General features: G+C 38.6%; 2 protein-coding genes across 11 annotated transcripts in view; one reads left to right on the forward strand and one right to left on the reverse strand.

Moving 5' to 3' along the window:
* The window catches only part of CERT1 (ceramide transporter 1), an 80,701-nt gene extending 78,786 nt beyond the window's left edge, over window positions 1-1,915 (reverse strand). For 2 of the 4 annotated variants that reach the window (XM_065657878.1, XM_065657874.1), the window contains exon 1: window positions 1,452-1,914. In XM_065657878.1, coding sequence (XP_065513950.1) covers window positions 1,452-1,547 — 96 coding nt within the window. In that variant the 5' untranslated portion in view covers window positions 1,548-1,914. Of the gene's footprint in view, window positions 1-1,451 lie in introns of all 4 variants that reach the window. The other 2 variants (XM_065657876.1, XM_065657875.1) reach the window with 2 other exon arrangements.
* Window positions 1,916-2,085: 170 nt separating this feature from the next.
* The window catches only part of POLK (DNA polymerase kappa), a 35,575-nt gene continuing 13,427 nt past the window's right edge, over window positions 2,086-24,233 (forward strand). For 2 of the 7 annotated variants that reach the window (XM_065657867.1, XM_065657872.1), the window contains exons 1-7: window positions 2,086-2,189; window positions 12,238-12,416; window positions 14,635-14,754; window positions 20,263-20,415; window positions 20,784-20,915; window positions 22,627-22,780; window positions 23,705-23,746. In XM_065657867.1, the coding sequence (XP_065513939.1) occupies window positions 12,279-12,416; window positions 14,635-14,754; window positions 20,263-20,415; window positions 20,784-20,915; window positions 22,627-22,780; window positions 23,705-23,746 (739 nt within the window). In that variant the 5' untranslated portion in view covers window positions 2,086-2,189; window positions 12,238-12,278. The other 5 variants (XM_065657868.1, XM_065657870.1, XM_065657869.1 and 2 more) reach the window with 5 other exon arrangements.

Below are 24,233 nucleotides of genomic sequence, written 5' to 3' on the forward strand. Positions count from 1 at the left end.
CTCAGCCATATTTACTGCAACAGGTTTCACCATACGTGACTATTCAGATTACATCCCATGTTCTCACAGGAAAGGCAGTGTCAGCTACACTCAGCATAATCATCCAGAAGAATATCGTGGCTATGTCAGAAGCCACGGCTTCACCTGCTACACCAGTAAGAAAGAGCACCTGATTAATTTACCAATATGAAAATCAAGAACATCCCACAAATATTAAAGTTTCCAGTGATGGAAGCATCTAATTGAAGAAAACTTTGCAACAACAACAAAAACCAACACTCAGACCAATAAACAAACAAACCAACCAACCCCATCACCAACCACAATAAAACCACTGTTATGGCTGTTTTCTCAGCATCCAGGGCTGGTTTTTGGTCTCTGCAACCTGTGACATGTGCCTTCTACATATCATGTAGGGCAGGAAAAAAAAAAAAAAAAAAAAAGAAAACCCAAAATGCAGTGCTTTAATTTTAACGATATTTTAACATTATTCTGAAAGTACTTTCTGTATTAATAATAATAATAATCATCTATATTCCAGCTCAGTAATTCAACGTTCAACTTTGGAGTACTCCTAAAAATAAAATTTCCCAGCATCACCCAAAGCATACTTGCAAGTCATCTTATTTTCAGTGATAAAATAGAAAAAAAAAGTATGGGTTTTTTTGTTTTGTTTTGTTTTTTTAAAGGGGGAAACAAGCTTCAGTGCCATTTTCCTTCCTCTCCTCCCCACCTCTCCCGTATCTCTTGCTGCAGTATTTTATTGCCCTGTTTTGATAGTTGGGCTAAAGGCTGTGCCGCTCCTGTGCCGGTGCGATCCTGGGGAGCGGTCACGGGCTGCGTCGGCCTTCGGGAGCTCCCGGGAGGCGAGCGGGGTGCGGCGGCCCCAGCCCCGCACCCGGGCCCGACACCGGCTCCGGCCAGGAGCCTGAGGCGCGGGGGAGACGCGCTCCCCCGGCCGCCGCTCTCCGGATCCTCACGCCGAGCAGCCAGCGGGCTGGGTGCGGGGCCAGGGGGCGGCAGGGACTCCCGGTCCGGGCGGGAACGTCGTCTCCCCCAGCCACCCGACCGGGCTAAAGCCGCGCCCGCGGCTCTCCTCCGAGGAACGGCTTCCTCCCGGGGCGGGCAGGGGGCCCGACGGCGGGGATGTGCCGGTGTCCGCGGCTGAGGGAGAGGGGCGGTTGGTCGGCGCCGCAGCGGCTGCCTGGCAGGCTCTCCGCCGTCAGGTGGCAGCTGCCCCGGCCGTGCCAGCGCCTCCCGCGGAGCCTCCCGGCCCCCCCACCAGGCCCCTCCGCTGGCGCCGGGAGCCTCGGCCTGATCCCCCGGAGCGGACACAAGACAGGCGGACGCGGCTGACGGCCTTGGGCCAGCCGCGAAGTGGGAGGTGGCGAGGAGAGGGGATGCGAGAGGCCGCGGGGCACAGGCTGCGGGGAGGGGGAGAGGCGGCTTACCTTGCTGAGCACCCCGCAGAGCTCAACAGGCACCCCGAGCTCGGTCTCGGGGTCCTCCTCGGAGCCGGAGGAATTCCAGCTCTGGTTGTCCGACATGGAGACCTGAGCCGCAGCGACCGCCGAGCAGGGAAGAGCCGGAGCAGCCCCCGCCCACAGCAGCCCGAGCCTCCTCCTGCCGAAGGGACGGGAGCGGCGGGCTCCACGGGAGCGGCACGGCACCGCTCCGCGCCCGCGGGTGCCACCAGAGCCGCCCGCCCCTGCCAACGACCGGCCGGCGCCGGGACACGCAGGCTCGGGCTTCTCCCTCACCGCAGCTCCGTGGCCCGCGGTAAGAGCCACAACATAGGGCTGGCTAAGGGAGGAGGGGCGAGCGCGCGTCCGCCTGCCGCGCACTCGGCTCAGCAAACAGCCGCTCCTGCCGCCGCCATCTTACGCGAGCCGAGTGCTCCGTATCACTATTTACCCGCTCCGCCCCACACCCTCTCGCCCAGCCCCGCAGGCCGGCCACGCCTGGCGGGACTTGTAGTCTTCCCCCCGCGCAGCGGGAAGCCAGCCTGCCCGTCCGTCCGCCGCTGCCTCTCGGGAAAGGTAGTTCTGGCGCTCGCTACTGCAGCACGGCGTGCTGGGAGGTGTAGTCCGCCCAGGCGGCCGTCTGCCCCCGCCAGGTGCTGGCCGCCATCTTGATTTCGTCGTTTGAGTGGCGCTGCCGGCGGGCCTCGCCTCTGTGCCTCCGACGAGGTGGGGAACTCCGCTGTCGCCAGGCGAGGGCAGCGGTGATGCCTGGGGCAAAGCTTGCTTTATTTTTAGTTGGGTGAGGAAGGACTCTTTCTTTAGTAAGGTTAAGTGTTTCTCCGGCCCTCCTTGGTTTCTGCCGTGAGAGATGTGGCCTCGTCTTCCCTGCCTCAGGCCGGCGGGACTTGGGGGGACGAGCGCCAAACCTTTCCCTTAACAAAAATGGTGGCCGCGGACGGGGCAGGAAGGGGAGGGAGGTGCTGCCAGGTGAGTCGTGAGGGGAGGGCGGGTCGTCTCGCCGCGGATAACGGGTTTCTGCTGCCCGCGCGGGGCTGGCGGCCACCTGCGCCGCTCCCCGGGGCCGACAGGCCGCTGTGGGCCTCGCCCCGCGGGTCGGCGGCGGTCGCGGTGGGGCCCGGGGCGCCAAGCGCGGCCGCGGTTGGGCTCAGCAGCTTGCCCCCTCCCGGCCGGCGGCTCGGCGCCGCCCGCTCTCGTTCTGCTCAGCCGCCGTGCCCCAAAGCGTGTGATGAGCGGAACGTGGCGGTCAGCTGCGAGGTAGCGGTGTCTTGTCTTTTATTTGTATAATGTTTTCGCAGCTTAGGGAGTGAAACGATAATTTGTTGTTGTTAAGACTTCCATCTGAGATGTGTGCCCTTGCTGAGATTTATGTGTGGAAAAATATTTGCAGAAAAAAAAATGTTTAACGTGTCGCTTCACAATTTATGAGCAAATGTAGTGGGTTGGGAGGGACTTAAGATTTGTGTTGGCTCATCTCCTTTCTCGTGATTTTCTGGAAAGAAAATAGAAAAGTTTAATAGTGCTGTTTGAGAAAGCTTCAGTTTTGGAATACACACTTCTGGTTATTTTGAAAGAGCAATGCTGTACAATTTTATTTTCTCTGACTTCCCTCTTATGGCAAATAGTCATGCTATTTTTCTGTGTTATGCTGCTTGACAATTTCATTGAGGGCTTATATTTTTTTTTGAAAGAGCTCTTGGCGTTGACATAGCTATTTGTATGCCTTTTCTATATATGTAGCACCTAACACCTAAATAATATGAGTACCCGATGTTTACAATGAATGCAGCACTGAGAGTGATCGGTAAAGGAGTGTCACTATCCTAAACAATCAGAAATAAAGAACAATTACAGATGTCTTGCTATTTGTGTAATCACTGGAACCCACAGAAAAAAAATATGTGAGTCTTCTGTGGGTGCTGTTTTAGACAATTTTCAGACATAGAAGACGTTGAGAAACTATGTTTTTTGGTTCGCCAGCTGTTGAGGAAGAAAACAAGCAATATATGTTTTTTAGTGTATGTTACAATGTACTACATCTGTTAAGCAAGCAGAGTGGCTGAGTTTTGTATATATTGACATGTATGAGAATAATTTACAGTTCTTCCCTGCAGTATGTGGATAAAGTGAAGTTCTATAACCTGTAAAGCGATTCATGTTTTCCCCATTAAACTGTGAATGAACTTCTTTCCCTGTCGTGAGAGCAAGAGGTGAAGAGACATGTCTGAGCAAGTCCTTTAGGCAATGGCAGTGATGTGTACTGCATAATCATGCACTGTCATGCTTTTGGTCTGGGATTATTCACTTAATTCCAAAAGTAGCTTCCCCCCCCCCGCCCCCTTCCAGAATGTAGGTTAACTCAAACAGGTGTTAAAAATAAAAATGCCAAGGGTAGATATTCTTTCAGGTTGTTTGACAAACATGTTTATCGTTTTTAGAGAGAATATTTGTTTAATTATTAATTTTAGCTAATTTTTATAACCAAACTTGAATAAATACTGGATGCTAAAAGGTTTGCATTTTAAATTTCTTGTATCATGTTTTATGTGTGCTAACGAATAGATTTTTTTTTTTTAAACGTCTGCCACATCCTCCTGATAAGTCTTCTTTTTTCCATAATATCACCAGTTTATGTTCTTCCAAAAGGTGTATTGGGATGGTGAATACCTTATGTAAATTAACTCTTACTGATGTTCTGACTGTCTCTTCCTATGTATGTCTATTACTTCTAATGAGATCAGTCCATATCTACATTAGCAAGAAATGCGGTGCAGTGGGACTAGATTTGTAAAGCAAAGATTTGATACTGAGGACCTTAAATTCAGCTTACATATACTTTAAGAGATGTTCTTTCAGACTAGCACTAGTCTGGTCCCATGGAGGGCACCTGCATTAGCACTTGCAGTGCTTCAGGTGTGCTCTGAAAACACAGTCTTACAGTTTCGTTTGAAAAGAATCTGGTTTGCTTGCTCCAAGACCAATCTGGGATGCAAATCAAAATGTGGGAGATATGAACTGATACGCTGAGGTAGACCACTCACTCCTCTCTACCTCCTTGTATGCCTTCTCCACTGAACCTTCAATTTGCACTTCATTGCTGTGTTTGTTGTTTCATCACAAGCTCCAGTACCCTTTCTAGTGTCTTGGAGAGTGCAAGAAGTTTACAAATTACTGTTTTAACTGGATATAGTCATCACCTTTGTTAGAATAGTGGAATAGATACTCTTGTCCTGTATTGCTAATGTACTTCTTGTAATACAAATTTTTTCTTTTTTTTAGTTTTACTTCTAAGAATGTCTGTCATAAACATTATTAAGTGGGTAACTTCATAAATAACTTTTTTTTTCTCCCTTTTTATATCTCTTATTTCCATTATTGTATCTGCAGTTTTAGCATGTTCATTTTATGTTATTAAAACACATTCACCACCAGTGTATAAACATTTTCTAGTATGTTCATACTCGTGGTTATGTTTGTTCTTCAATTTAAAACTATTTTACTTAAGTGGACCCTTGAACGAGCTTTTTTTATGTCACAGCGTATTGCCTAATAGTGTGGACTCTGAGATATAAATGATTCAGACAGTTTTTCCTAAAGCAATTGTGATCTCTGTGAATCACTGTATTAGGGTTTTTCTTCTAAGTAAAAAAAAAAATAAACAGAACATTACCGCTTTTTGTGAATATATTGGCATTAAGCACATCTGTAGAAAAAAGATGACACGTACATGAATTCTGGTGCAGTTTTTACTGATGAATGTTTTTAGAAATAATTCAGTTGCTTCTTTGTTGTTTTTATGGATTAGACTGCTGCAACATTTGTTTTCAGTAATCTAGAAGTACTAGGAAAACTTGGTTAGAAACTTGAGATAACTCAGTTTAAAAGGTCCTGTAAAATGCTGAATAGAGGTAGTAGAAGATACCACAGTTCTTTGCCCTTTGAATAAACTTTGAAGTTTTAAAAAAATGAGGTTTTTATAAACAGAAAAGCTGAAAGCAGGAAATACAACAGAATTATACTGCATCTTTCCTGCAGAAAATTAATAGGAGGATGAGTTTGTTTCACTTGCACTTCACTTGTTTCACTTGAATCGACCTTCACATAGGCGAAGAATTATCCTAACAGTTTGATGAATGGTGTAAAATGGATATTTTGACATTTAATTTTGGGCACTGTCAGAAGCAGTCTCTATCTGTTTACTCTGCGGTATGAATTATTTATTTTTTTAAAGGATGGAATTGTCTGTAATTTGTTATATCTTAAAGCCAGTGAGTTCAGAAAAGACATAATTTTAGGGCTTTGTGTTTTGAAGGCTAATTCTAGGTGCTTGTATGAGATCTGTTTTTGTAAAATGCTGAATCAGCTGCTACTTGAAAAATAGTTCTATTCAGCTGTGTCAGCTTGGACACTCGGAATTTTCACTTCTGTGAATCCTGGCCCAGTTTTCTGTTCAATATTAATTTATCATATACCTTGGTTTATTACATTTGTAAAATTCCTTACATCTTAGAAGATTCTGTTTTCTAGGTAACTAGATTTTATTATATATTGAGAGAGTGAGAACAGTGAAACAGTAGTAGTTTTGAATGCTCAAGTAGGGAAACTACGTGGTTAACACTGTATATACTAAATGCTAATAACACTTTTGTGCAGTTCCTCCTGCCAGTTCGTTTCTTGTAAATCATTACAGGATTAAAACTGACGGAGTCCTCCTCCCAGGGCTATTTGGAAACCAGGGCTCTAGTAAATATCAAACCTGTGGCTGGAAAGAATTGAGCAGATAGTTCAGAAGGACAGTCTGATGTGCTTGCTTGCACATGTCTGTCTTGGTGTTTTATCTTGCTGAGAAGGAAAGACTTTAGACCAGCTGATATTTAAATCATTATGGGAGGAACATGTTTTTACACGAAAATGAGAGTTAAGGAGTTGGTTAAATTTGGTCCTGTCAGCCAGAGTGTTTTCTTGCCAAATGAATACTCAGAAAAGACAGGTGCACTTCTTGTTGGAAAGTATGTAATGTAATGTTACTGTTTTGGGATAGAATCCTTATTCAAGTAATGGATAAATCAAGTAGGATGAAATCAAATGCACTACTGGAGTTTGTAGTGTAACCTTTTAAATACCAGAAATGTTAAAAATACTCTAGCTGGGTTCAGTTTTCCTGGTTTGTTGAATGTATATTTGTTCTTGTCTTAGAAATGCAATAAATAAAGCAATGCATTTGTGGGACACCCATTGTTCAAATGACCTGACTATTGGCACATGAATTTCTATACCAAGGTGAGTTAGCTGGGCTTCAGTTCTTTAAGGTGGTGACTTGAACTGTTGCATGCCCAGCCTAGATAAAGATACTTCTGTGCAGTGAGTGGACTAGGAAGTGTTACTTTGTGGCCACCAGTTAAAGCTTAATTACCAATTGAAGTAAAAATAAAGTGGTGTCCATTAAAAATGTTGATTTAGATGAGTTGTGGTCTTATTGGGAAAGTCTCATGTAGTGTCTTTTATTTATTAATTATAGTATTGTTTCAGTAGTGCCAGAGGCTTTGTTTCGAGGTGGGCCCTGATGGGATTTCCAGTTGTAATAATTTCCAGTGCAAGGGAGACATTTGAAAGGTTTGAATTAAGAGTTGGATCAGTCTGCTTGTCTTGTTTGCTCTGCATTCACTCTTCTGTTATGTATTCTTCAAGTATTCTTTAATGCTTGGCAAAAAGTAATGAGGTAGATAAAGTAACAGCTTTCCACATGTCTTGTCAGAACAATTTTCATTAGGTGTTTTTGTTTGTTTATTTTGGTGTTTTATTTGTTCTTTTCTAAAAAGGACTAAATTTCTTATATGTTGATGGAGTATCTATATCACTTTCTACATTACTTCTTTGAGGGGTGTGGTTTATATTTTACGTTTATATAAACTGAAAGTTTTTGCAAATAGGTGAGTACGAGTTGTCCTGTCCGAAATCTAGAATAGTAACTGCTCATTAGTTGATAGCTTTTTGTAGGGGGAGCTGCTTACAACACCAAGCCTAATTTCATCTCAATACAAAAGAAAGTGACTGCAAAGAATTGTTACTAGTCACTTTTTTTGGTAGCATTCTCCCTAGGGAGACATGCTTATCCAACTTGCTTATTTTTGTTCATGTTGCTTATATTGGCTTACGAGGTTTTTGGTTGGCTTAAGTGTGTATTGTGGAGAGGTGGTGGCCCAGCAAAATTTTGTGACAAATATATTTTTTGAATAGAAAATTGCCTGTTCTGAAGTCCTAAACTACTGAATTACACTTTTACTGAAGATATGTTAAAGATGGGTATTTCATATTTGACTTCTGAGGATCTTATGAACACTTCAGAGGTGTTATAGGAGTTTCATATTATTCACAACCATCTTCTACAGGGATATGATTATTTTAATAATTGTTTTATGGAAGAAATTTTTCCATCCCACACTTGCTCTGAGTGCTACGAACTTTAGTAGTATTTGATAATGGGTCATTTGTAAAGTTTTCATAAGAAAAACAAAAGACCAGTGGTCTCATGTATGTATATATTGATATTTGGAAAGACGGTTTTTCTGTCTTTTTTTGTCCGTGATGTTTTTATTATAGTACTAATTTCAGAGGCATTTATCTTTCAAACACAGAGTGATCTGTACCACACCACACATGATTGTAGCCAAAAGCCCGAGAAGTGATCCTTTGTGGTCGCAACTGGGTGAAGTAAGTCCTAACTTTGTTAATTGTTTATTGTACTTTTAGTGCTTTTACAGAACGCCTGTTAATGACCTTGTCATTGAAATTAAGGGTAATACTGATTTTCTTCTGATGCAGCCTGTGTAATGACAGGATTCCTGAAGTTAGCCCTTCATCGATTCTCTACATTTTTATGTGAAGTTAGCTGTTATAATTTTGTTTTGTTCTTGCTGAAGTACGAATAGAAGAATTTAAATAAAGGAATATCTAAAACATTTTACTTGATGGAAAATAGGAAGTTTATTATGGGCTCATACTATAATAAATGAGATGTCAGGTTTTGATGAAATGTTATTGGAGGCTTTTGTGAGTTTTACAGAAATTAAATAAACTATTTAATTTAGAACATTGTTTCAGCCATACTAAAAATAATAATTAAAAATCATATAGAAAGGAGTCTTTTTGCTATTTGCAACATGGGTATTTTTTTACACACTGTGGGGCTTTGCTCAGGGCAATTGGGTTGTAAAATGTGGTCCTTTACATCTATAATATAGGTCTTGATTTCTACGTTTAGCTTTTGAGCTCTGGGGGAAGTAGGCAGTTGTGTATGTTTGTGACTTTTTTTTTTTGTGATCTCTACTATTGGCATAAGCATCTATGATAGCAGAGATGTCAGAATTCTATTTTCTTTGCGGAATGGTATACAATTTACATACATCAAATCATAATTCAGTATGTAAATAAATTCTTTTTCCTGCTTTTCCATAATGATGTCAGTTTCCAGTCCTGCTATTTCTGTGGAACAAGTTGTTAATGCTATCAATGAAAGGCAAACTTCTAACAACCTGCATAATAAAATGGTGTCCACTGAACTGAATATTCTTAGAAATATTTTTTTGTCTTTCTTACATATTTTATTACATGAAAATAATAATATGAAGGCATTTAAGTTTTCGTATCATGCATAGGGTTTCCGTTGCTGGATTGGAGGGTTTGTACTAAGACAGGCTTGAGGTGTGGCACTTGATCAAATACAAGCCATTTCCTTCAGGCTGTCCAAAAATATGCTAGACGCACCTGAAATTAAATTATTGCTCTGGTTTTATTGCTATTTCAGTCTCATGATCCTTTCATATAACCCTATCTGACCAGTTCAGTTGAGTTTCTGTCCCTGCTCCTAGAAGGGCTTGGTTGCGATTTTATTAGTGGTCTTTTTCCACTTGTGAGCATTCCAGAGCTTCTTAAACAGCAATGCTATTCCTCTCCGCTTTGTTGTTTTGCATTAACTGTTGGCATCCACTGCCAAAGTCTTCCCGTTTACCTTTAGAAGTCCTTCTGGTAGCAATTGGAAAGTTACTTCCTCCACTTACAGGTGATTCTCCTGTTCCATTCCCCCCATTCCCAAATTACAGGAAATAATAGGATAGTATTTAATTGTACACTGCCTTCACAAACTTCTCTGATTTCACACCCTACTTAGCCGGTATGATGCTGAGAGTGATTTAACGTGTTCTGTTAGAGGAAACAGCTCAGTCGTGCAGCAGCTTCTTGAGGTGACAGCATGCCAAAAATATGTCACTCTTTGCCTAGACTGTTCTGTGTTAGTGTTTCCTTAGACTCTAAACCTGCACCCGCTTTTTCCAAGTTGTTTTAGCAAACATTTGTGTCACCACAAGCAAAATATTTTCTCTAGGTCAATTTTCTAATAAAACAGTTACCCTTTGTCCTTACCAGTTTCTACAGTGATGTTTTCTTCCCATTTTGCATAGTTTCCAACTGTTCTTCTCGTGCGTTTCCTTTAAATATTTCCATTTTCATTTTGTCAGTGGCAGATGATCCACTGATTTTTATCTGACAAGTGCTATATCTGTTGTCTTATTGTAGTTTTTGTGATTCATTTCAATATGCTAAATATTTTACCTATTTTTTTTTCAGGCCTTTTTTTTCAGGTTCTGTTCATGTAAAGATGCTGAAAATTATATCTGTTGTTATTCATGTTTTCCCTTCTGTACACCTTTAAGCTTTAGTGGGAAACTAATGCCATGTCCTAAAATAAATATTTTCTTCTTAGTTCCGACTAAGGTGTTATTTGATATTTATACACTTCATGATCTGTTACTAGCAATGTATTTTGTTCCATATTAGAAGCTGAAAAGATAAAACACATCAAGAGACCACCATTTATGAGGTTTTTTTAAAGACTATTTTCTGCATCACTGGTGTCATTATGGTGTGGGGTTTTTTTTCTCCATTGATATACACAAGCGTGATAGAGAAGCCTTTGACTGACGTGAATTAGTGGTTAAAGCCTCTGCTATAAGACTGCACCTTTATGAGTGATCTGAGTGAGGAGTGGCAAAGATTTGTATATGCTAGTGATAAAGACACTTTCCAGAACAAAAATGTTGCAGAGACTGGAAAAGGAGGTGGTAGCAATCTTGCATGCATTCCAGCTTCTTGAAAGGAAAGAGTGATAAAAGAAACAAGGGCAATAGTGGAGGGGCATTTATCTGCTTTCAGGAAAGTATTTATTGGGAATTGTCTGTTACTTACCAGAGATTGCCAGCAGCAATGGAGTTTTTGTGTAGCTAATTGATATGGGAGTGCTTATGAGCTAGAGATTAAACCTGGAATGTTTTGTGGGATGCAGTGCTTTTTCCTTTGGTTGAAGTCTAGCAAACCTCTTCTGGTAAATGTGTATGTCAACTCGATTTTCATACTGTAAGTGAAAAATTTATGAAAATGTTTATCATCATCGTCTTTTATTTGATAGATACACGTAAGATCTAGGAAGCCACTCCCATTCCCAGTTGCCGATATGGTAGCTCAAGTGCTACAAAAGGGTCACTAGAAGAGTTCTGGTCTCTGCACCTTCTGTTCTTTGAAATACAAGCTGGAGATAAATCCACATTACTTACCGGATCTTGCATCTTGGGAGGACATAATGAATAATAATCTGAATTAATAGAACATGATTAAAATTTGGATATTTTTCTCAGATTTTTTTTTTTTCAAGTTCGCTTTCTTTAGTATCTTGACTTCATTTGGCGGATTTGTTTCAGAAGAAGATCTTCACGAAGATACGAACATTGCCAATATTAGTTTTTAAAGTCACACATGTCGTTCTTTAATAGCAAAAAATTCATCTGTGAATGCAAAAATGCATAATGACCCTTTGCAGTTGGGTTGCTTATGAGGCCCACCTAAGTCCCGGAGTGGTACAGTGACATTTGAAGGAAAAATGTGACACACTTGGATTTGTGTCATTTGTGGTTTTTTAAAGAGCAGCTGTATGTGCCTGAGAGGGTGTGGCTTCTGCAGGCAGGAAGGGCTCCTGTCACAGGGAGCAGCTTGAAGGGGAAGTTTAGGATTGAATGTGCTTCCTGAGTAAGAGTCAAGCTGAAGGGGTTTATGAGTCAGCAACTTGAGGAAGGAATACTTTATTTCTGTATGCTGCTCCAGTAATAAATACATGCTAACTAATGTATACCAGTATCACGCTTGTATTCTGCTTGTTTTAATCTGGCAAAAATAAGACCACAGGTTCATGTTACAGAGGGCAGGATTTACTTTCTTTAGTTTTTTTAAGATCAACTTAATAACTAGACATTTTACCATATAATTGGAGCCTTTTGAAGGATTCAGCTATTTATTTTCATAAACAACAAGGGAAGGTGTCAGAAGTTCACATATCAGAAGTACCTGCATATGTAAGAAATTACTGATGGCAGTAATTGAGTAGTAAAGGCTCAGTAAGTTGAATTTGCTAGATACCATGGCTCTACAAATTAATGAAAAAATTGCATGAGTTTTACCCCGAATTAAACAACAGGATTTTACTCAAAACTCTTAGTTGGAGCCATCTGTTTCTAAAAGATGAGGTTTAACACAAAAGTTTTAAATTTGAGCTGGAAATCACTGGGAAATATTCTATGGCTTGTCTCAAGCAGAAATGAGGAATAAGAATAGAATGCTTTTCAATAAATACAGCAAATTAATCCCATCTCTTTTATTTTTTTGTTCAGCTGGAACTTAGAAACAAATATATGATTTAAATTCCTTTTTTCAGGTATTAAGTTCTAAAAGACGTACTTGTTTTCAAGAAGTACTATGAAGAACATGCACAAAGTTGGGAACAGCTCATGCAGTGATGGATTTCTTCTTAGAATGGGCCTCAATGATAACAAAGCTGGAATGCAAGGTTTGGATAAAGAGAAAATCAATAAAATCATCATGGAAGCTACAAAGGTTGGTTTGAATACACTTTTCCTGGTGCTTTTTCTGTTGTCCAATATCATAAGGCCCTTTTCCTCCCTTCCCCAAATTTTATCCCTCACATGTGTAAGTGGAGGGCAGCTTCTAAGAAGAAATGCATGTGTTGGGAGGAATGGAAGGGACTGCTACAGGGTACTCTTTGATTCATCCACGGGTATGTGGAGGAACAAACTGAGTCATCCTTAGGTGCTCCCTTTTTGCCCGAAGCAATGTATAAATATCACAGCATTTTCCAGAGGTAACTGTACAGGTTTCAGCTTCCTTAGGCCTCTTGTTTTCCCCTTTTCCATTCTTTTTGTCCACCCTCTTATTAATTAGCCAAGCAGATCTACCTCTGTTGGCCACCTTCCTGTAACTGATGAATTTGATGTGATCAGGTTTTGCTAGTACTTTCCGTAGAATTTCACTTACTGCCCGTTATTCTTGCTGTCTTTGTATTCAAGAGAGGTGCCAAGTAGCATGCAGCTTTGTACCAAAGATCCACAGAGGACCTCACAAATCTACAAAGCATTGAAATATCAGTTCTCCTACCTGTTATTGCAGAGTCTTCATAGAACTATATGGGGATAACACTTCATTTGAGCAGCTCTAGATTTTTTCACTTTTCCTTGCCCAATGTGTATTCCGTTTGGTGTCACTATGGCCCTAGGTGCTGTGCTTGACATTTTGCTCATGAATTCTGTGTTGACTACTGTTGCTCTGTGGTAAACTGCAGGAGTGGGGGCAGGGCAGGAGTGGAGCAGAAAACACACCACAAACAGCTCTTAGTTACTATTTCATTTCCTGCTATGAAAGAAAATGAACTGTGAAACAGACTTTCAAAACTGATATACAGGCATCTATGTATTAGAATATATTTCTGTCAAAAAGATTATAAATGCCAGATATAGCTTGAGAAATCTAAAAAGAAGCATTGGTTCTTTTTCTTAAGCTTTTCTTTAGCTTTCAAAATTACACCTACAAACACTACCCACAATTGTATTACAACCAGATTTTATAGCATTTCAACTGTGGGATATAAAAATCCTCACAGCTTAATAACAATCTTAAATATCAGGTTGTTTCCCACACCAACATTTTGGTACTTATTTCTTTCAATGAGTCTCAACAAGTCATTTTTGATTGCAGAGGGGAGAAAACATGAAATGCATGTCTGATACTGAAAGAAAACGCACCCTAATTTTTTTTTAAGTAGAGATTACTTCTAAGCAATGAGACATGACACATTACAGTCTTCACGTTCATCCTTTTTGCCATTATTATAAAAGTGGATTTTTTTTGCTTTTTGTATAAATGTATGATTCTTATTTGGCCATGGCTGAATTCTTGGCATCAGTGTCAGTTTGGTAGTCAAAGGCTTTGAGCTACAAGTTTGTCCACATTTGCAGATTTTATCAGGTGGTTCAATAAAGGATATTGCCTCTTCCTGCAAGTGTTTTATCTTGTAAGCTAACTAGATGTTGCAAGAAAAATATCTTATTTCCTGGTTTTGAGTTCTCCTCTTTCCTATTTCATTGTATGCCCTCTTTTCCTTATTATTAGTCAGTAGGGGAAGTCACATCGTATGTTCTCTACATCATTCTTGTCTTTTTATGTTTTCCCATCTCCTTTTATTCATTACTTCTATTGAAGGAGCAATTACTTACTTGAGAGCAAGAGGGCCTTTTTATACCCATTTGCTTTTGTTCATCTTCTTCCAAATACATTCTAACACTGCCATGTCCTTCAAGATTAAATGATCAGTGCAATACTCAACATTATAAGTGGATTCGACTTTTACAATGTCATTATTTATTTCCATGTGGATTAAACTATATGGAAGTCTGGCAAAATGCTTAATTTTTTTATACTCTTTGTCTCGGAGTTATTGCAGAGATTAGTTTGACTGTTATCTACTATTTTGGAATTTTTGTTGTCAGGTGTTAGAATGAGTAAACATAGTAAGTTATCTAAATAGTCTCTTGTACTCATCTGAGTGCAAGCTATCTCAGAACGAGAAATACATTTGTGTCATTTGAGGAGAGAGATGTAAAGCACCACTGGTCTCTTTTGTGTATTATTTATATGAAAACTTAAAGTATGCATTAGAAACTGTCACTGTGCTTTATGTTTTCTGTATTTAGAGATCAAATGTGGTTGTTTATAGGAAAAGACAAATAAAAACCTTAGTGTTTTTGCAATTTTCTTCCAGGGTTCCAGATTTTATGAAAATGAACTTAAAAAAGATCAACAAGTTAACCAACGGATTGAAAAAATGATGCAGCTAAAAGAGAAAATTACAACACAACAGCTCTTGAAAGCACAGTTGCAGGTACTAATGTCGTGAAGACTTTTTGGAGTAAATGGCAAATGATAAACATTTTGGTGTGTTCTAGTTTATTGCCTTAAATTCTAGAGATAAGCACAATGTTAACTACCATTTTGATGTTAGTCATACAAGTAAAAGGGCACAATATTTTGATGATGTAATCTTAATAAAAACTTGCTAGAAGAATAGATTGTAAAATCACTGCAAAATGTTCTCCTAATTAATAAAATGAAGCAAAGTGATTCCTGTTTGAAGTTCTAAGTCTGAGTTTAAAGGGATGTCATTATGGTTTATGTAAAAGCTGTGTTAAATTCCTTGTTAATAAATATCATACCATTCTTAAGTTTACTTTCCATTTTTATAATATATGTATACTTGTGTTCAGTAGCCTGCAATGGGATTAGGGGCATGATATTAGTCAACTCTTCTGGATCGAGTTTATTCCTTTTTTATGCTATTTAATGAAAAAATCATCATAGCAAGCAGTCATGAGAAATACAAGTGGCCTCAACTAGAAAGACAAAGAGGCTATTTCTCTTCTCAGATGCTAATGATAGATGATAGTATCCAAAGCATTACTGTGTATTATTAAAGGTTGTTAAAAGAAAACAATGGCACCAAGGTTGCACACTAGACATCCTTAGGTGCGACAGAATTAGAGTTGCTTGCACAAGCTTAATTGCTTTCCTTTTACATTTGTACTGTGATTCAGTCTTTAATTACATGATTGCTTGCTGTTTTTCCTCACAGGATTCCTGCTTCATTCAGTGCTCAGTGCAGACAGTGTTCACTGAGTGGGCAATTATTAAATATTTACTGTTGTCCTCATTGTTCAATGGGTGGCCTCAAGCTTTATTTTTTGTACACAAGTCTAATCCAGCTTTGAATGCAGAATTACTGACTTCCTCATAGGCTTTTCTATGTTGTACAACAATTCTTCAAATTATTCTTGCAATACTCCAGCAAAGTAGAGTGATACCTTTGTTTTGTAGATGAGGAGCTGCAGCACATGAAAATTAAACGCATCCGTTAACTTTGAATGCTATTGCGAAGATTATCAGTTCCAAGATCTGGTGTACAATCTTTTTTCGTTCATTGCAGATTTGCAAATCATATCTGTAAATTAGATGCCAGTGCCAAGAGAAGCTTGCAATTACAGAGTACCTCTGGAAAGTTTATTGTAAGGCTGTATGCCTCAACTATTCTTAGTTGATCTTTAACATGGATCAGTTATGTCTCTGCTTGTCCAGGTTTTTTTTTAGTTTTCTGGGGTAGCTTTTCAGTCATTAAATATGAAAAAATACTTTGATTTCTACCATTCCTTCACCACAAAACTTTTCATTTTACAGAAAACAGTCTGTCTTATAAAATGAGTTACATGAATGACACACATCCTATAAAACTAATGTAGAATTTTGGAATTAGAGAATATATAGTGAAAGCCAATGTATTTGAACTTCTTTGACTACCCTCATGCTGTCTTTTTTTGAACTTGATTCTTTGATCTTGCAATGCAATGTTATTTTCTTTTAATGTTTGCTACAAAAATTGCTTTCTATAGAAGAAAAAGGAAGCTTCAAAAAGGAGAGTTCTTTCATGTGGGTCTTACTGGGACCTGAGTTTCAAACCTTGTGTTGGAAGTCTTTGTGCCACTTGCTCAAATAGCAGTCATCTTTATTTCCAACAGAGTAACTGTTAAGTCAGCTGCCATACTGCATAAGAACTGTCATTAGAGGGGAATAACATGCACACTTTTTTGCTGACTGATTTTAGATCTTTGCTTCTATCAAAACATCTCAAAAATCTTGGATTTTGGTTCTGTCTTCTGTGTGGAGATAAGCTCTGGTTCATGATTGGTTTTGCCCTTATTTCTTCATCATAAGCTCTGACCCTTTTGCTCTCTCCCCTCCTTTTTTTAAAATTTATCCTATCCTGAATTTTCCTTTTCTTGTCACATCTCCTCAAATTACCACCTCCTCTTTCCAAAGCAGTCCTTGTCTATGCCCCCAGAGTCCCCACTGAAGTCCTCATTCTCCTGGCCCAGCCAGTCTTTATCTCCTTCTGATATCCTAAACGCCTCTCCCTTTTCCTGTCACGTACCCACCATCTACTCTTCCCTCATGCTCTTATCTCCACGTTTAACTTTGCAAGTCATTTGTCCTGTTTGTTTTCTTGATATGTGCAGTGTGTTGTTTAATCAGCTTCTCTAGGTCTTCAGATATGGATTTTGTCAGCTCTTATTATCTTCTTATCATCTTTATTGTTGTTGTCTATCAAGTTCTTAACTCTTTTTTTTTTTTTTTTTAGTACTGTCTTCTGATAAACCATGAGTTAATTTGTTCTCTGAAAATTTGTAAGTAGGAGGTACTCCAGAATTACAAAGGTATCCAGGTGTCTACTTCTATGAATGCTGCAAGTTGTCATCTGCAGATCAAGGCTTGTTTGTAGAATGGTTAGAGGCTCAGCTTCATAAGCTGGCAGTTGATGTAAGTGCTGTAATGTAAAAACAAACAAACAAATCCCTACTTGCTGGATTTGTTGGACAAAATCCTGGTTGCATGGTGGCAACAGTAATATAAATAAAATGTAGACTCTGCAACATAATGCTGTCTTTCTCACCACTTAAGTGTGTGTATGCCAAGGCATTCGTGAGGGTATTTCTTGTATTTTTAGTTTTCCTTAGAAAGGCACCTTTGCTGGACAGCATTTACCACCACTGATTTTGGAAATATTGGAGATTAGAAAGTACGTGTAAATCTTCTTAAAACTGCCATTTCCATGTACAAATATTTCTTTAGAGTTTCATTTGTTGTGGTTTGGTTTGTTCTTTTTCTTTTAATAATCTGAAATGTGAAAAGGAGGTTGAAGTTTTTCCTAACGAATGTCATTGTAATCTTTTAAGGGTAGATATATACTGCACAATATTATATAATTCTCAATTTTTGAAAACTTTTTTGTAACAGAGTTCTATTATCCTAACAACCTAGAGTGGAAATGCTTGACATTCAGCAGTAGTTAATAATCTTTTAAAATGTATTCAGATGCTACCAGATTTGCAAACTGCTGTACTGATCTTTGCTATTTTTATTTATGTGGGTTTTATCCCAGGTGCTTATACTGTAAATAGTTACTGTTGTCTTAAAATGGTATTACCGGTTCTTATCTCTTCGCCTTCACAGATGCGTTTACAAATATAAAAGAGATTTTTTTAATAATCTTTTCTGTCTTTCTTTGACAAAGCAATTTAAGGTAGAATACTTACGTTTTGCATCATGGGATAAGGCAGAATGAGAGATTACTCTTTAAATTGTCTAAAAGTCACGATATGCAAAATTGAACTTCTAATTACAATTTGTACTTTTTAGATATTTTTTCATCTACCTTAGAGATAAAAAAAACCCCAACAAGCTTAGTATCTCTTTTTGTCTTCAAAGGAAAATTGAAAGCACCTTTTAAAAACTTGTCATCCTGGCTTGCCCATAAGGAGCTATGCCATAATTTTCCTTTGTCTTACTACAGAAACATTTGTCGGTGCCCAGAATTCTCTGAGTATGTCTGGATATGTTTTGTTTTGGCATATTACTTATTTCTGTTGCTTTTGCTGAAGAGATATCTTTTTGTATTTCTCATTAGTTGAATGTTATTTTACTTCATACTTTAGAAGCATACGTTTAGGTGATCAGTAAACGTCATTAGAAATATATATGGGACAAAAGCAAAAAGTGGTTTGTTATAAATTGAAAGACAGCAATTATATAACTGGAGAAGCAGTTGACAGTATTAATTAATTAAGCAGTATGAATTTGAGAGTAACTTGAAAATTATTGGCAAAAATACTTTAAAATATGGGTGGTTTTCATAATAATGGTGTGACTTGAACCCTTGCTGAATTAGTAGCATAATGAAAGCAACGTAAATTCCCCACTTTTTTTTTTTTTTTGGTTGTTTGAATGGCTTTTGCCTTATGATTTTAATTTGTCTAAGCCAGTTTTCTCAGCCTCAGGTAGCATGCTGTGTTCTTCTGTATAGAATAGCCTGGTTTGAGGCCCCATTCTAGCCTTCCATACCTCAAATCAACTTGGAACATTCATAGACACTTGCCTTGGTTCAAGTGTCTTCAGCTCCCAAGATGAGGTTTTGGATAAGTTTTTTAATCTTTTTTTATTAAGCAGCTCTGTCAAGGGGAAAAAAGAGAGGAATTGTCTTCAAGTAACCATGCAAATTGCATGTAAACATTCCTCTCCAGGACCATAAACCCATTGCAATAAATCCAGAGACATCTCTAATTGTACCTTGATGTCATGGATGTGTGTGTAGGTGTCCTTGTGCTTGCAGGCAAAGTGAATCTTCAGTTTGTTTTCACTATGTGTGTTTCTTGAGCTCTATTATGCATATTTGTTGCTTTTTTCTAACAGAAGCAACCTTTTGTTGTGTAAATAGAGATTAGCATAGTCATTAGTGTGGTTAGATAATCACAGTTTGATAGCACTTCCCTTTTTGTGTTTTTCTTTTCTGATATTTTCTCTTTTGCTTCTAGAATATTGTGTGGTGCTGCCAACATAGTCATATTAAACCAGTAGACCTTAAAAATTGCCTGTCAAATAATGTATTCATTCTTCTTGTGACACACTTCATACCTCATTCATAGTTGAAAGACATTTTAGAAACAAGCACATGATCTGCAAGTCTTTTTGTAAAAGAATGCAAGGAAATTAATCACAATTAAAGTGTTTCAGGTCTGTGTGCTTGGCTTCTGTCTCACACTACCATGGAGCTGATGACGGAGTACTGCTCCAGTCTATTAGTAGATGATACATCTTTAACTCCTGGAGCGAAACACACTTTCTACGTATGGGCTTTTATTTCTTTTATTTAAAAGTCACCTTGCAGTTCTGCTAGCAATCCAGTCTCATATGGCATGGATTCCTGTAACAAATGTTGAGGAATTTTGTGAAGACGTCAACAGTAGCTTACTTAGCAGTAAATGAGCCTGCTTGTTTGAGACCTTATTTCTCACAAGACAGAATAGATGGATCTGCCTTGTGAGCTGTTGGTCTTCTCTTCACCTATCTAGGCCGATGTTCTGAAATGTGATAGCTTAATTTATGAGTGGTGGAAATTCGCTAATACTTGTTTTCAGTTTTTTAAAATAACCTGTATCACAGTAGCTAAGCTGCATATTAAGTGATATTACAAAGTTTCTGTCTGAATTGGATAATGTATCTTTTTTTTTTTTCCCCACACAGGTGAGTTTTTGTTGTTTGTTGGGTTGGTTTTTTTTTCAGTTGGGTTTTTGGAATTTTTCGTACTGTTTGCTGCAGTAGTTTCTCTTTGGGAGCAGGTTTCATCAGAAACTTAATTGTTTTTTTTCGTTGGTGCTGGTTTGGTATGGTTTGGGGGTTTTGTTGTTGTTTTTTTAACTGCATGCCAGGTGCAGTTGAATTTTTAGGGTCATATGTACTGTTGCCCTTCTGCCAGGTTGTTTTTCAGTTGTTTGTTTATTCTGTTCAGGTGGACAAACTTGTGATAGAACTGGAAAAGAACCGTAACCTTAGCAATACGATTGTACACATTGACATGGATGCCTTCTATGCAGCTGTGGAAATGAGAGACAATCCAGAGCTGAAGGAAAAGCCCATAGCAGTGGGATCAATGAGCATGTTGGTAAGGCCAAATGTCAACCTAATACAGAAACTGATTACATTAATCTAGAGCCTAATAAACCATACAATAACAACATAATATGACACTTTTATACAGAGAATTTTTATAAGTGTGGGGAAAAAAAAACAAAAATAAAGAGAAAACATCTGTTCTTACGTTAGATCATGTGAGCTAGATTTTATTTTTCAGTAAAAAGTGTACTGATTAAAGCTTAAAGGATGTAAACAGATTGAAAGACAGAGGAATGCATATAAACTCTCAGTGTTGTTAGTCTTTTCTGTGTGGAGATACGTGATTAGAACTTGATTAATTACCACAAAACTTAGAACTTGATTACTAAACACTAAACTTATTTCATCTCTCCTAAGTCCACCTCAAATTACCACGCTAGGAGATTTGGTGTACGTGCAGCCATGCCTGGATTTATTGCTAAAAAGCTTTGTCCACATCTAACTATAGTACCACTCAACTTCGAAAAATACAGCAAAGTGAGTAAAGAGGTAAGTCTGAAAGTGCTCTCTAACCAAAATTTCACCATACTTCCTTTTAGACTGTATCAATACATCAGTTATAGATAATATGTAAAGTGTTAGTTTAAATATTTAACTCCTCAATGATGTGGCTTTAAACATAAGTTAAGCAAAATATTGGTGCCTTTGGGCAAGGAGATGAAAAAGCATTGCATTCACCCATCTTGCTATTTTAATGAAGTCAGTAGTGATACTGGTAGAGATTTTAAAAACTGTATAGTAAGCTAGTGGTACCACTTGAGCCTTATAATTTTTAAAACTTCAAAACCATGGAGCATAATCTAATTACTCAGAAGCTGCAAGTACAGAGGAAACATGGAGATAATAATTTCATGCAATGCATAGGGTTTTTTTTAAATGCTAATTACTGCAGAGAGAAGCAAAGAGCATTAGTGAGTTCTAAATGCAGATTCATTTGTTTTAAAAGAACGGACCTGAAATAAACAGGAAAAAAAATTGTGAGAAAAGATATCAGATTTTGCTTTAATTGAAGTAATTTTAGTTAGTACCAGGGGAAATACTCAGGATACCCAAAATTGTAGTGGGTTTTTTGTTTGTTTTGTTTTTGAAGAAAAGGAGGGCGGAAAAAGAAAATAAAACGATCTTTTTGGAGTCTTAAATCAAACTAGTGCATGGCACAAGTCTCCTGACTTCAATAAAAGTATGCCAAGATTTTTTTTTTCTATGAAGCCTCAATCTCTTCACATAAATGAAGCAAGCTTCTTTACTCATTTTGATCTTATCTGATTTTTCTCACTCCTGTTGTAAAAGAGCATTTATAAATATGAGTATTTCAGTGTGGGTTTGAACTTGTTAATAGTCTCGTATTTCATGATATGTATTTCATTTGTTTTTGATGGGGAAAGTATTAAAGGTTCAGGTTAATTTGATTTTTCAGTTGTGTTTTCCTCTTAGGATTTGCATTAAATATTAAAATTTATTTCATTTTGTCATTAAAAGTTGAGCAATGAGTCCTATCTTTAATCAGTTTCAGAAAGATGAAGTGTGTGTGAACAAATATTGTGATACCTAAGAATTTGACCAAAATCAATAGAGAAAACATGATGAGGTCAAATTTTCCTTTTTTTTTAAAAAAAAGAGGGGTGGGGGAGTGGCAGAGGGAAGAGACAAAAGGTAGAGATTTTATTTTGACCATTTAATTTTTATGTTGACTTTTGGGGTGATGCACTTATCACTGAAGATTTTTCTAACAAATTTTGCTTGTGGCTTTAGACAGTGCTTTAAACATTGACTATAACATTAGTTTGAATGTAATTTAAAACAATTGTTTTGTTTTGTTTTGTTTTTAACCTTTGCATATGTGATGTCTAGCACACAGTGCACAGAAAGTTGCATCAGTTCTGAAGTCCCCAGGGTTTTATTCAGATAGTTACTGCAGCGTCTGTGAACCTAGTGCCTGTGCGGTCCTATGCTGATCTTAATACCTCTGCAGTAAAATACACTTCTCAAAATGTGTTTAGTTCTCACTTATTATTGATATCTTGTTCCTTGTAAGAAGCAGTACTATAATTTTCCAACATCAATAGTTTGTTCTATACATATCTTTAAAATTGGTAGGTCATCTTGAAGTTTCACAGTACATTTGTTCACTTCATAATTGTGTGTCAAGATCCACTCTTACAGCAACAAGGCTTTAAACTTCCACTATGTCTTTATAAAGGTTAGAGAAATATTGAGTGAGTATGATCCGAATTTTATGCCGATGGGCCTAGATGAAGCCTACCTGAACATAACAGAGCACTTAGAGGAAAGACAGAACTGGCCTGAAGATAGGAGAAGATTCTGTTTTAACACAGAAAGCACTACAGAAAAAGGTAAGCAAATTACTCTCTTTTCATGCAGTCACCTGACACTGAAGGGAGAGAGATTTTTTTCAGGGATCATTGGCAGAGTGATGGCAGCCCTAAATTGTAGTTACAATTTAAGCTTTATTTTCTTAACAGGAAATTATGATTACTATAGCATGGAACTTATGATCAGAATAGCACAGGATTTCTACAAGCAGAATCAATGTAGTACAATATAGAAGTAGCATAATACTGTATTTGTAGTACAAGCTAAGTTATAATTTCTAATCACCTAGACCCTCTGCAGATTGGGTTGGATCTTAGTACATGGTTTGCTGTATCAATATAACAATCATAATCTAGACTCAAAAATCACTTAAAAGAATACGAGTCACTCCCTCAGTCCTCAGAGGAAGCAGACAGTGGTGGGGGCTTTCCTGGCCACCCAGGGGTCCTGGTCTCCCTGTCCAGCAGCCGTTCTGGTCCAAGTTCCCCTTTAGGACTTGTAACTGCTCAGTTTTACAGACAGTGCCCTGGGACCTGTTACGTTTCCCTGTTCTGTGGTGGGGGCACCAACACGACTGGGTTGGGCAGGTGACGGGGACCTTCAGGGCTGACAAGGGAGTAATGGGCCTGGTGCCCAGGAACCTGTGACCAGTAGGGAAGGGAAGAAGGAGCCTGTTCGGTTTGTCTGCTTGGTGCACAGGGCCTTCAGGGACTGGTAATGAGGGGAAAAGGAACAAACATGCGACCTGCTCGGTCCCAGAGAATGGCTGCTTGCCTTATAAAATCGCATCAGTTATTGTAACCACATTACCAGGAATTGGGAGCAGGGGCTGCCAGTCAGATATGAGTGTAATGTAAGCTTCATATGTGCTGCATCCATAGGGCAGATGCTTAAGTCCTTGCATAATTCACCCTCACATATACTCTCTACCTTCCATTTGTTAGTTTACAGGTTAACTTCCTCCACTATTCACCTGTGCATAAAAGGTATGCTGCAGATGATTTGGACTTGGAAGATTTTTTTTTTTTTTCCACTTTAGTAAAATGCGTGAAAAGTGGTACTAGGTTTACTAAAACAAATTGCATGGTTTATGTGTATATTTTTGTTTTACAATTTAACATGATAATTTTGCAAATAAATAGTAATAATCTTATGACTTAAGGAGGTGTAGAATAAATAAATTTTCTGTTCTAAAGGTTATTGTATTTTGCAAAGATGTTTCCTAAAGTGCTATAGTGAGTCCTGTACATCAGAAACATGAGAAATTGTCTGCAAAGACAGTGTGCTTAAGCTGTAGTTACATGATTATTTTACAAGACTAAAAATATATAAAGTAATGAGCACTGCAGGAGTTACAGTAATGGTTAAGGTACGACTGGATTTCACTTGGCTCTCAAAGATGGAGTTGGAACCACAACCACAACTGTATACCCAATCAGGAATAATAAAAAAGGAGTCGTACAAATGGTTGCT

The sequence above is a fragment of the Caloenas nicobarica genome, chromosome Z (assembly GCF_036013445.1).
Source record: "Caloenas nicobarica isolate bCalNic1 chromosome Z, bCalNic1.hap1, whole genome shotgun sequence".
Lineage (NCBI taxonomy): Eukaryota > Metazoa > Chordata > Aves > Columbiformes > Columbidae > Caloenas > Caloenas nicobarica.